The sequence below is a fragment of the Pleurodeles waltl genome, chromosome 6 (assembly GCF_031143425.1).
Source record: "Pleurodeles waltl isolate 20211129_DDA chromosome 6, aPleWal1.hap1.20221129, whole genome shotgun sequence".
Lineage (NCBI taxonomy): Eukaryota > Metazoa > Chordata > Amphibia > Caudata > Salamandridae > Pleurodeles > Pleurodeles waltl.
Window position 1 is genome coordinate 1460381889 of NC_090445.1, and position 13405 is coordinate 1460395293.

General features: G+C 42.9%; 1 protein-coding gene across 34 annotated transcripts in view; it reads left to right on the forward strand.

Annotated features, from left to right (window-relative positions):
* The window catches only part of ANK3 (ankyrin 3), a 1678649-nt gene that overhangs the window by 1197128 nt on the left and 468116 nt on the right, over window positions 1-13405 (forward strand). For 21 of the 34 annotated variants that reach the window (XM_069240922.1, XM_069240928.1, XM_069240923.1 and 18 more), the window contains 3 exons: window positions 4591-4776; window positions 8097-8120; window positions 10354-10452. In XM_069240922.1, coding sequence (XP_069097023.1) covers window positions 4591-4776; window positions 8097-8120; window positions 10354-10452 — 309 coding nt within the window. The remainder of the gene's footprint in view (window positions 1-4590; window positions 4777-8096; window positions 8121-10353; window positions 10453-13405) is intronic. The other 13 variants (XM_069240937.1, XM_069240942.1, XM_069240924.1 and 10 more) reach the window with 1 other exon arrangement.

The following is a 13405-nucleotide window of genomic DNA, read 5'->3' on the forward strand; positions in this document are numbered from 1 at the left end:
GAGGAATGGTACAGGGCGACTTCTATAAGCACCCTGACCATGTTGGACTCTGGGAGTACCGCTCCAGGAGGGAGGGTACAGAGCCCCAGAGGGGAGGACCAGGTTCAGGCTGTCATTCCTGACTAGAGGGAGGGTTCTTGCTTGGACAGAGGGTCACCTGACTGCCAACCAAAAACCCCATTTCTAACAGATTCTAAAGATGATGGAACCAACTCCACACTATAAATAGAGCGAATAAATGAATAAAAACACTTAGAAGCATAAAGAACTAAGTTGGGCATAGAACAGGTAGACAGCCTCATGAGTATTAACTCTACCTGTGATACTCCGTCACATTTGTCAATAGGCAGAGCAAAATTATTTTCCATGGCGTGTTAACACCTTCTCTTTTGCAGTTACCTGATTCCTTCAGCAACAGTTGATTATTGGCCTTTTTACGACAGATAAAAAAATAGGAGTTAAAAATGGGACTTGAGTGTTACCTCTAGATGCTCAATCCTCAAATTATATCTAGACACATCGCATTAAGTCTCCAACTATATGAAGGACTTACCCATAGCGCCTGATCATACTCCTATCACAACCCATACCCTGAAACCACAATGAGAGGGCTAGAGTGAGACCCCCGAGAGCTAGTCCAGCAGTTAAGTACACATATTGGGCTGAAAAGCCAATAGGTAGGTTAGAGCGCGACCCCCCTGGGCTAGACCAGCAATTGAAAGCACAGGGGATCCTCTTACCTTTATGATCGTTGACGAGGCTCCCATGTGTACTGCCACATCGTCCCTAGAGTTTGCGCTACTGTGGTACGCCAAAGCCACATGTTTTATGCAATGGAGGTAAACCACCTGTGAAAGACCAGCCTTACAATAAATGTGTGCAATCGGGAACTTTCTTTAAATAGACCTACTATCCTAGGATCTTAAGGAAGAACTATTATCGCTACCTTCAAAAATCCATAGTCTGACGTAAACTATCGTTCAAATTGATCCTGATATCCTTGCTCTAGGGTCCACTCTACCAGAGAATTCCCACATCCTCATGTATTTTAAGGCAAGAGTACACCAACTAAAGGTGGCCTGCTTCTCACTAGATGCGTTTTGAAACAGTGGCCATCTTTGAATGGACCCCGTTTAGAACATAAAGTACAGATTGCTATCTCATTGTCTTAAATTTTGGCAGACACTTGCACATGTTAAGTTTTCCACTTTAATTACCATATTAGGATAGGTGTAAACCTGCTGGTGCAATCTGTAAGGATACAGTATGCCAAAATGCACAGTACTTGTCCCTTACCTTTCAGGTTGGGTGTTACATGCACATTGATAAAATACAGCACGCTCTGCTATCCCTCGCTGATGTTCCCATTAGAGATCAAGGGGTGACGCAAAATGTACTCCCAAAAGTCTTTAATGTACAGCTTGATAACTGTACAGGTCTCAGAGATATTATCAACTTCTCGCCCATATTGGATCGCATACTCCCGTGGTATCTCATTATTTAATCTGAGATGTGTATTTTCAGCGTAAATATCAAAACCTCAGACAGTTTCCTTACCGCCACTGGATCTTTACCCTCCCTGGCCATAATGTTCTCTAAAATAACCCATTTAATCTCTTCTGGCTGATGTCCTTTGTCCAGGAAATGTTCCAGTATAGAGGCTTGTAGTTTTTTGGGTTTTAATCACAGATCAATGTTCAGTCACCAGGTGTAGAAGCTGTGGCATGTTACACCTACATAGCCCTGTCCACTTGGACAGACTAGTAGCTAAATCACATTTTGCACTTTGCAAGTTGTAAGTATGCACGATCGTATATCTATTATATTATTATATGTAATGGATACTTGTCGCTAGAGCACTGTCATAGGCCAAACATTGACCACATTTGAAGTTTTCTCTAAGGAGATGCATTCCATCTATTGTTTTTGGATGAAACTCCTCTTTTTGGGGAGCTGTAATCGCACAGTGCTGTCCCTCAAATTCTTATTCCTACTCTGGGCAAACATGGGTTGAGGAATATTCGTGTTGTTCTCTGGGTTGGTGTTAAGAATATGAAATTTAGAAGTGACTATTTGTCGCACATTTTCATTGAGTTCCAAATGTCCCATGATGTTCTCTGGTGTAAAATCTTGCTGCATTGTAGGCATCCCCAATAAGCCTCTTTGGCTACACATGCCTGCTAAATTTCTCCTTCATTGTAATTACCTTTTCATCATAATCTGTGATGTTGGTATTATTGCATCTTAGTCTGAGGAACTGGCCAAAGAGAATCCCCTATTTTTGGTTCCTTGAATAATAGCTATTTAAATGACGTGTTAATTTTCCTAATTTCTGTCCGAATTCCACCTGATGTGTACTAGCACTGGCTGTGAATTTCAAATTGTGGTCACATAAGTTAAGACATTGTACAAGTTCATTAAAATGTTTCCTACTTACCTATCCAAATGAAAAAAATATCATCAGTGTAGCGTGACCAAGATTTCACTGATTCAAAAAGGGGGCCACTTCATTGTGGAAATATTTATCCTCACAGATGTTCATGAAAATGTTTGCTATGCGCATGAGGCACCCATATTTACTCCTTTCTTCCGGAGAAACAGGTCCCCTTCAAATTAAAAAACGTTTTCTTGAAGGACGGTTTTGACACACTCGATTAGGGCTGACTTGGGTGCTTCTCTAATCTGTTACTGGGCAAATATATCTACTGCGCTGATGACTTCCTCTTGAGAAATGTTAATATATAATGCTGCAATATAAGGAGACCAGAATTTCACTCTGTTCGTCATAGGTCAAGCCTTCTATCGTCACAATCATATGTCTGGTGTCTTTTACATGGAATTTTATACAAGGAACTGCAGGACGTAAAAAAGAGTGGAGTCTACGTTGATGATCATGCAGTGTTGTGTGTTGATCCACATGAGTTTCATTTTGCTGACATATTGAGCTGTATCCATGGGAGCTATCCCTCCTCCATTATGGCTACGTCTGACTGTAATTTGCATATTTTCCACTACATTTTTAAATCTGTACGTTGTTCACATCCTTGTGAAGGGTTTGTGGTGTTAAGTTAATTAGCAAAAGTTGTCTGATTCCCCATTAGTTAAGAGTATTCCTAGACCCAAAAGATTTAGCATCTCCATGTTTTACAGAGCACTTGGTGTTCAGTGGTACAGAGTGGTTAGTTCCCAAACGTACACTACTTACAAAATGCACACACAAATTGACAAAACTGCGTCCCAGACAGGCCAGCTTTGGGTAAATCTATATATTCAGAAAACACAGTGGCCTATCAAATCAGAGTCTAATCAAAGTGACAATCGCAACAAAGTTGATTTTTAATCACAGTCTCAACACTGTTGTACCCTCTTATCTTATTCACACTGAGGGTGCCACTCTAGATCGCGTATTACTAACCGCTGTCAACTAAGTTCTGCTTTAAACCTCTAAAGTCACCCAGCCTACCTCTGTTTTAGGTCTCTTTTAACTTTTAAGTTAGTTACCCTACTCCTTTTCACTGAGTTTTTGCAGAATAGCCTCATTGCTCTGCATTGATCTTGTTCTGATCTCTCATCTTGCGCTTCCACTTTCTCAATAAAAACCATCCTTGGTCTTCAGGTACGCCACCAGCCAACTGGGGTCCCAAGATACGAGTTATTTTCTTTGTCACTCGAAATCATGGCTTCACCCCTTTTGGGTGTGCTGTTATCTCTGTTCTCCCACTTTCTAAGCCTGTGTGACAAAGACTCTCTCACAAGTGCACCACTAACGTAGAGGGTTCCCAGAGTTTTGATTCCCCCGTTTTTCCACTCTTCAGATTGGCTTGGTTGCTCACCACCTCTTGCTCTTTGCTTCAAATCCGAGGCCATATTCTTTTCTGACTCTCTTTCTTTTGCTGCCTGAATTTTCTTTCAGTGCTTCATGGTTACTTCAATTAATTATGCTTGCAACCTTTCAGCTTTCTCGTAGCGCCCCAGGCCCTTCCATTACAGCCAGTTACCATATTCAACCACTTACACCAAAAAGATTCATAATTACCCCATTATTTAAAATGTATGAAGCAGCCAGAACTTAGTTATTTAATGAATTATCCTATTTTTTTATTGTATACATTTTCAGTGCCTGGTCTGACAGTTGGTCTAAACGTTCTTCATAAATAAAATGAATACTACTATTGCTCATGAACAACTGCTATTTTAGTGCACCTTGATTTCTTGTTTAACCGATGCAGTTGCAGGCAGCAGTAAAACAAATGACTGTTGGCCTCGCCTGGACTTTGATACAGCAGGCTTTTGCATAAGGATGATGGTTTGCAATCAGATCTACAGTGTAGTGTGGCCAACCCTGAACAGAACTGCACACTTTCTGATTTATTTAAATTCAGTGATTTCATATTGCCTGAATTTGAAACAGAAATGTGTATGTGGTAGGCTATGAACCATGCAGTCATCAACCTCACTGGTTTATTGCTTCAGATGTCTCTTTGTGGCTTTGTGTCAAAGGCGTTGGCTCAACAAAGACCTTGTATTTATCTTGGGGGTAGAGTCCTACTCTGAAATTAACGTTCAGATCTGTATGTGTGTTTTTTGTAGGATGGATTCACACCACTGGCAGTCGCCCTTCAGCAGGGCCATGATCAGGTGGTGTCTCTCTTGCTGGAAAATGATACAAAAGGAAAAGTCCGGCTTCCAGCCCTTCACATTGCTGCGCGGAAGGACGATACGAAGGCCGCCGCTCTGCTTCTGCAGAACGACCACAACGCAGACGTGGAGTCGAAGGTTTGTGATGTCTTTTAGCAAAGCTGCTGGGCTCGGCAGGATGCCGCAGTGTTTTAGGAAGTATGCATGCTCCTCTGAAAGGTACATTACTTATTAAACGGCCTGTCATTTTGTTACGGTAAGTTGAAAAGGAAGGCATGAATTAGTCATTACGAAAAGACATTGACAGCGTGCCAAAAATCCAGAAAAGTTGCATTAGGCCTTGCATAAAGTTTAGCTTTTACAAACGATGTACCTCTTGAGTTTCCTTATCCATTGGAAGAACACGAATGTGGAGCAGAATGGCATCTTAAAAATGAACTGTAAAGTAATTGAAACTCCCCTTTGTTGGTTTTCATCGTTCCAAAACGTAATTTGAACTAGTGTGTCCCCCGCATATAGTATAGACCAGGAAACTGTCAAAGCAAAATAAAGATGAGACCTTCGGTTTTCATAAAATGGTACCACCAAAAATAGTCGGGTTTGATTGATTGTATGCCCACCTTTCTTGCTAAAACTTTAAGAGCACGGAGATCTTGTTTTAGTTTGGGGAATTAGCCACTGTGATGGTAAAAAGATGCAACATACACACTAACAGGATTAAAAAGTAGGTTACTTTCAAACCTAGTATAGATGATCTGCTTCTAGTTAGGATCAGATTGTCGGGGACATGCCTATCCATTGTTCAACTGGAAAGCAGTGATTAGAGTAGAACTTCGTTTGACATGATTACAAATCCAAAAATCTTAATTGGCTGACAAGTTTAGGTAAAAAGCGTAAACCTTTCAAAAGTAGCCACACTTGTTGTTTCTGTTACTTATCGTGAACACTATCGTTCATGGCCGTTAAACATCCACTCACCCTTTAGCAGTATGGCCATCCATGATGCAAGGAATACATGTCCTAAGTGATGACACATTGTGGCCAAACAAATGCATTTTAAATGTGATACCTGTAAACCTCTTTGTTCACCGTTAATATAAGTGTCTTCTAGTAGTCATTATTGTTTCTAAAGTAACCTCAATGCCCTAACCTAAATAGCAGTGAAGAGTACTGATCACAGGAAAAACAGTATAGGTAACCGGCAGCCAACCTGTAGGCAGTACTTAATCACCTCTCTCTCGGCAGGGTAGTCTCATCCTCTTGAATTGTTAGCAGGTGTCTTATGCTAAGCAGTTGTGGTTTAGCCCTGTGATATGACATACATCCCACTACAAACTGGGAAGCGGTTGTTGACACCATTAATGAGCTACTTTTGCTTAGCCATATGCCCCATTTTCTATGCAGAGCAATGATTAACAAAAGAACTAATCAGCTTTATTATCATAATTGTGGGGATGCTTTAGTTCCTGTCACAAACCTGAGTTTATCAGGACACAGTTCACTCTGTATAGGTATAAGTGACATTTAGTTTCTTTTTTGGAATCTACCCAAGGCCTCCAGAAGTCATTAGACTGTGGAAGCAATAGTAGTTGCAAAGGCTGTGGTTTCCAGGCTAAATTTCAGTGATAGTCTTTCAGAGCAGCACACTTTGCCCCTGATGCTCAGGAAGTGGGTAGAAAGCGAGGATCATTCAACCAGGGAGCACCTGACCAACTCTGATGCGCTTGTGACTTGGAGAGGGTAACACTGACAGATCAACAGGCCACTGTTGATGTGATAGCTTCTAATTATGCTCAATAGCTTTTCTTACACATGGATATTGACATATGTGGACATTAACACAGTGGATAGCATACAACATAAGCTGCCTTCTCCTCAGAATAAACATACTGTTTTAACCTGAGGCTGATGCACCCCGCGATTTCCATACGTACAGCAAGCGGATGAACATTGTAAACTGAACTAGGTTGATTTCTGCATGCAGTATAGACTTGCAAATTGTCAGATCAAAGAAAAAGAAAAAGAAAAATGAGACCCACAGTTTTCATAAAATGTTAAAGAAAAAAATATTTGTTTTTGGCTGTTTGAACGAGACTACCACTTTTGCTAAAAAAAAAAAAAAAAAAACGTTTTTTGTAATGTAGATTTAAGAGTTCCTGTGTTTACTGCTCAAGCTCAGATGCAAAGACAGGATGTGAGGACTGCTACTGGGAGTCGTGTAAATAATGTGTAATGGAATTAATACATCTACCAATTTTGCTGGACCTCAATGTTTTCTTTAGTTTCCTGTGATCTCTATCCGGTTGTTAAAAATAATTTTGGCCCTTAAAAGTGCAACCTGAATTTTGTAATTTTCGATATTTCAAGACAAATCATGGCACTTTTCAGGTTGCACCGATTGTAAGAGGTGAGAGCATGATACATGGTAATTTATTGTACCACATTTCCGGCAAATTCTAGTTCCAACATACTTTAAACTCACTCAATTGTTTACACTACTAGCAACTGACCTGGCTTGAAAGCAGCACTCTACATTAAGCTTGATGTATTCTAATTCTTGGTGGCACAAGATACTGGCACTAGAAGTTGATCATGTTTTGATTCATAAAGAAACTCGTAAATATGACTGGAACTTTCTGAACTGAACTTCTAAAACCTACCTCTTGTATTTTTTAACTATATACCACTCTTTATCCTTGTTGCTCATCCATGTTACCCTAGTTGTGTAACCAAAAGTCAGGCCTTCTACATTATACTCAACCGAGAAATGCTGCCAATTGTGATTGCCTACCAGACATGTAAGCTTCTGCTGGGGAATAATGTAAGCTTCTTTTGATAGCAAAGCGACCTTCATTTAAAACATTTTTTTTTACCAGCTTGCAAACGGGGCTTGTGTTACACATACAAGAACTGCGTCTGAGCGTGGGGAAATGCAACAAAATCAGTAAGGCTGTCCCAGTAGTTTGTGGGAAACCCAATTTAAGCTGTTTATGTAGCCTCCCTGTGACCTAAGTCAGTTAATTTATTCAAGGCGACCTGAGATTGAATCCTTTTAGAGGCTTGAAAATGGCAATTACTGTTTATTTGCTAATGGTGATACCAAAGAGTGCTCTATGTTTGATTTATTTGTTAAGTATCAAAAACTTCATCTCATTGAGCATCATAGCATAATCACATAAGGTTCAAAGAGTAAATATCTGAAGATGTATAGAATCACATGACTAAATGTTTGATTTTGCTGGCACAATGTTTTCTGTTAAGAAGTGTCTTACTGGGATTTTAGTGGAAGATGTGTTTTAAGGCCTATCATAATACCTTCTTTCTTGTGCCTGTTTTGCTTTTCTCATATCATTCAAGTCATGTAGCACTTGTTGCCATGAAGCTTTCTGCTCTCATGCCATCAGTGATAAACTAACCATTCATTTTCCCCCCTTTTGCCTCCAAATGTGTTAACCTAGATGTTGGTGAATAGAACGACGGAGGTATATGTCTGTATCTGCACCGTGTGCCTCCCCACGCTCCCACGGCCTAGTGCTACTGCATCATCCCCTTCCCGCCTCCTTTGCTTTGCCATGTCCTTAGGATAGCCTTCTGCTTTAGATACACAGGTAGCATGTGCTAGAACAGGCCAGAGTGGTTTTACCAGGGCTTTCTGCAGCTGAAACCAGGGTAACAAAAAAGTAACAGCAAGCATTCTTAGAAAGTACTGACTGCAGACAAAGAGAGCCACAGAAGATAATACTTTCATACGCTCCAGTAGACAAGAGCTGCAGACAACCCTGACACACTGTGCATCCAGGACTAATTCTGTTGGCATCTTGCATAACAGCAAACAAATGACCTTGAGAGTGGTACTTCAGCATATTGTATTTGTGCACCATACTAAAAGGGTCCTTTGCAGCCGGCCTGGCTACAAGGCATCCTGAATAATTTGTAAATGCATCCACACAGGTGACCCCCCAAGGTGTTCAGGTTTGTGAACAGAGTGACCTACTGCATGTTGTGAGCATTTTTGATCGTCAGACCAGGGTCTAGGGTTTTTAGGGGTTTTAGGGGCGAGAGCAGTGCGATTCTAATTAGTCGTGATTCTGCTCACTGCAAGCGTCTCGGGGATGTAGGCAAGTGTGGCTGGTGCGAATGGAAGACTCTCGCTATAGTGCGCATCTTTCAAAGAAATCCCATTAATGATTTAGAAATGGGCTTTGAAGCTGCGGATTGCATTTCCATTCAGTTTTTGTGATGCCAAAAGGGGGTTTGTGCCTTGCATTTCATCTTCAGACTAGAATGTTTGAAGATTAATTAACTGTGCATGTTTGAAGTTTCAGCAACTCCAGCCATTCATCTGGCATGTATAATGTCTGATCAATGCAAAGTATCCTACGTAAGTAGATAACGTATTGTTATTGCCATCACTTAAAATAAAAAAGAAAACAGTAATCAGACCCTAAATTTGCTTTTCCCAAGCTGCCAACATATTGGTTCCCATCAGATGTGTGCGTGCAGTACTCTGTTAATGCGAAGTATCCTACTATGACATGTATCACTGGAAAGCACTTTTGTTGCTGGTGAAGCTCCAGACCTTTACCTTTGTCAGTGCTCTTGGAGGATTGTGCACTGCTTATTTCATCCTCTTTAAAAATCACAATGGAAGGAGTAGCTTACAACGAATGTTCGTGTACTCTGAGAATGAGAGCAAAAAACCATTATTAAAGGTGAGCACCCACTAAATAAGGGAGAACACCCTAAGCCACCCGCACGTCCTCTCGAGGGCATGTGGCTACAGTACTTGCAGTAACGGTAACAAAAGCATGCCATGCAAGGTTTGAGGCCCATGCCAGCCTAGTGGCATAGAAAACCAGGCAGGCCGAGCTAATAATACCCCTGCTGACACCCGGAGGAGATGTGTCCAAGGTCACCTTGGACTGGAGGGGCTAGGGGCACCATGCAGGGATTTTTAGTGAAGCTCCCCGCTCCCCTAACCCTGGCACCTTGTAATCCTGATGTCACCCAGTGACACACACTATGTCCAGGGTACATCTGAGGGTAAGATGCGCACCCTGGCCTTGTGCAGTATAGTTAGTTTATAGAGGTAAGCATAGGTTTACTATACTTAACTCTATATGTGTGTGCCTTGACTATATATATGTGTGTATATGTATATATGTGTATATAGAGATACATATATTTATTTACATATATATATATATATATATATATTTTCTCGGTATGTAGATGCAGAGCTAAGGGGCTTCAGACATCATGCCGGTTGGGCAGTCTTATATTTTTTGGTTTTATATTTAGTGGGTGTTCCTCCTCAATGGTGGTTTCCTTAAAGCATGTTTCCAGTTTGGACTGTAGTCTAGTGTTTTGAAACTCAGCATCTCTGTCAGTTTTGCTGAAGTGACCAAACTAATGCATGTTTTTTAATTATGATTGCACAGAGTGACAATCGCTGGCTTAGTGATGCCACATTAATAGCAACCAGGCCTCTGCTCTCCCAAATATGTCTGATTTCTTCACATAGTCTACTTACAAATTATTTAGACATTCCTTGACATTTGTCTGATTATCCTGCGAATGAGAGAAGTATAATGTAACACCGCCTTAGAGCAGAAGCTCGCTAACTATGTCAGTTCCGTTTGTGTTGAGTAGTGCGCGTCTCGCATCCCCCTGACGTTTAAAGCCATTGACATATCTGTGGATCTTTTGTTTCAGAGTGGTTTCACTCCCCTCCACATAGCTGCTCACTATGGGAACATTAACGTGGCCACACTGCTGTTAAATCGAGGTGCTGCCGTGGACTTCACTGCAAGGGTAAGAATCGGGTATGAAATTATATGAACGGTGAACTTGAAAGTGGTTGTCCATATGTTTGGAAAATGTATTCAAGTTTGCTATTATTGAGAGAGACTGCATGTGCTGATTTGAGTGCCTTTCTTATGAGAATGTAGAGGAGTTCTAGATCTGAGTGGTGGGTCAACCAAGTGATGTCTTTTATCCCATCTTCCACCTGCAAAATATCTCTGTGTAGCTGATGAACATGATTTTCCTACCGTTTTAACAAGAAACCATATTAACCACCAAATAACGAGTTCTAGTTCTCAATATCGATGTCTGCTTGTGAGCTGATCCATTTCATTTTATTCTGTCATTCATCACTCACAAACTGTGCCACATTCTCCATTTTTGTAATTTCATCAGTCACTCGAGCAGGGAATGAACCAGTCAAGAGGAGGACATTTTTACTTTGCACTCAAGAGTAAATGGTCTCTTGGTACATACCTGAACTATGTGCCTACAGTTAGTGTGATTTAAGGTTTTTCCTAAAGGTGCCCTAATCGGAAAGAGGCTGGTTTCTGGTGGTACATAATTGTATGGCCCAGGTCTATGACAGAAAATGTTCTGCTGCCCCTTGATTAAAGATTGTAGTATGTTAACCTCTCAGTACTCTCTTTCCAGAACAATCTGCCCCAAAGATATTTATAATAATTCAGGATTTAGGCCTCGTTGAGATGAAGAGCTAAAATTACTTTTTCTGATGGATACAACTACCTGTGGATTCCTCACTCATTGAATTTTCCCCCATGCGCCAGCATCCGCCGGAAATTTCCTCCTAGTTTCTGCACGTCGACGAGGACGTCATAATTGCATGGCTCCCACGCGACGCCGTCTGACGTCATACGGGCAATAAGAGGTCCTCGCCGGCGTGCTGACGTCAGTTCCCTTTTTTCCGTGCCTTGAAGCGACGGTTATTCTTCAAGGGAGCAACTGTTTCTGCTGCGCAGTTACAGTTACTATTTCTTTCAAGATGTCACAGCGAAAGTCGGGCTTTAAGCCTTGTAGAGAGTGCAGAGGCAAGATGTCGGTGACAGACCCACATGTGGATTGCTTGTGGTGTCTGAGCTCCGACCATGAAGTGGAGAAATGTGAATCCTCTCAACGCATGAATCCTAAGGTGTTGAAGGAACGGGCTAAGCTGTTTTTGGCAAAGTCCAAAAAGAAAGAGAAGCGTCATCAGCGCAGATCGTCATCGCCCAAATCTCATCGGTGCCACCGTGACTCCCGGCGCCGTCGTGATTCTCAACGCCGTTCGAGTAGAGAGCGTTCACGCTCGAGGTCGCCTTCGGTTCGGCACCGTAAGACATGGGAGGTTAGTCCCACCATCACTCCTCAGCCGCAGTCGCTTCCCGACTTCTCTGACGACTCCGCCATCTGTCTTCGAGGTCGTACCTCAACAGGAACCAGAGTTTTCACCTGCTTCAGAGATGCCAGGGCCGGCGCTGTTATCACCTCGAGCACAGGCTCCGCAGTATCCGTCATTCCCGGCGCTGATAGTTCCACATTTCTAAATGCGATGTTTGCCATTTTTCAACAGATGGCTCCAGGTGGTGGTCCGGCTGGTCCTTCGGGGCCATTGGCCTTTAATATGGGTGCTCCGGCTCCCTTACGACCGGCACCTTTCATGCCCTTCCTTCCAATGGGAGGTGCTGGCTCGGCGCAGGTTCCTTTGGCGTCGCCTACAAGACCTGCGACTCCGATGAGGACTGCTGTCCCGGCGCCGGAGAGTTCTTCGCCTTCTCATCCTCTGCCTCGGTCGGCGTCGAAAAAGCCCACGGAGCTGAGGGATCCGGCGTCGGATGAATCAGAGGATCGGCGTCAGGCGAGGTCATCGACGTCGGCGGACACCTTGTTGACGCCAATGATCGAGGCCAGGCTTCATTCTAGGAGGCTAGCTCTTCGCCTCCTTGAGGAACAGGAATATAACAAGCAGGCCTTGGAGGAGGGTGAGATTGAGGAGCCTCTTGTAGATCTCCACGGTTTGGACACTGCAAGTGGCTTGGACACTTCCCCAGAGTGGGATTTGACATCTCCTGGGGAATACACAGAGGATGCTGCTTCTTTTCACTCTGTTTTAAGGAAAGCAGATGACTTTTTGGATCTTCCCCTCCCAGTGGCTGAGGCAAAACCCAACATACTGACGGAAGTACTACATCCGGCTTCGGCAGATGCAGAGACACTTTTGCCTTTTAATGAGGCTCTCCTTGATCCAATTATGGAGATTTGGAAAAAGCCAGTTACATCTACGGCTGTTAACAGGACAGTGGCGCGCAGATATCGTGTGGCTCCTGCGGATCCGAGCTTTTTGTCGAGGCACCCGACTCCAGAAAGCTTGGTTGTGCAAGCTTCATGTTCATCACGTACTGCTCCAGGTTCTTTTCCGGGTGTGCCTTCGGACAGAGTCTCTAAAAAGATGGACCAGGCTTCAAAAAATACATTTTCTTCTTGTAGTATGGCCCTTAAGTCCACGAATGCCACATGTATCTTGTGCAGATACATCCACGCCCTTATGGAGGAGATCAAGTCATCTCATTCTGAATTGCCTCAGGAGGTGTTGGGCCTTGTGTCCAATGCTCAGGCTGCGGCGACCCAAGTAATCCAGTCAGGGCTGGACACAACTGATTCTGTGGCCAGGGTTATGGGCACCACTGTCGCTACGAGTAGACAGGCCTGACTTCGTTCTTCAGGGTTTTCATCAGATGTTCAATCAGCCCTGCTGGATCTACCCTTTGATGGGGATAAGCTTTTTGGGTCGAAGGCGGACTCTGCCCTTGAAAGATTTAAAGAAAGTAGAGCCACAGCAAAATCTTTAGGCTTGCAGACTTCCTCTTCTGTTTCTTCACGATTGTACAGAAGATTTAGGGGGTTTGGTCGTGGCTCCTCCTTTCGGGGCAGGTTTCAACAGCAAGCCACCACTGCCCTCCCCTAT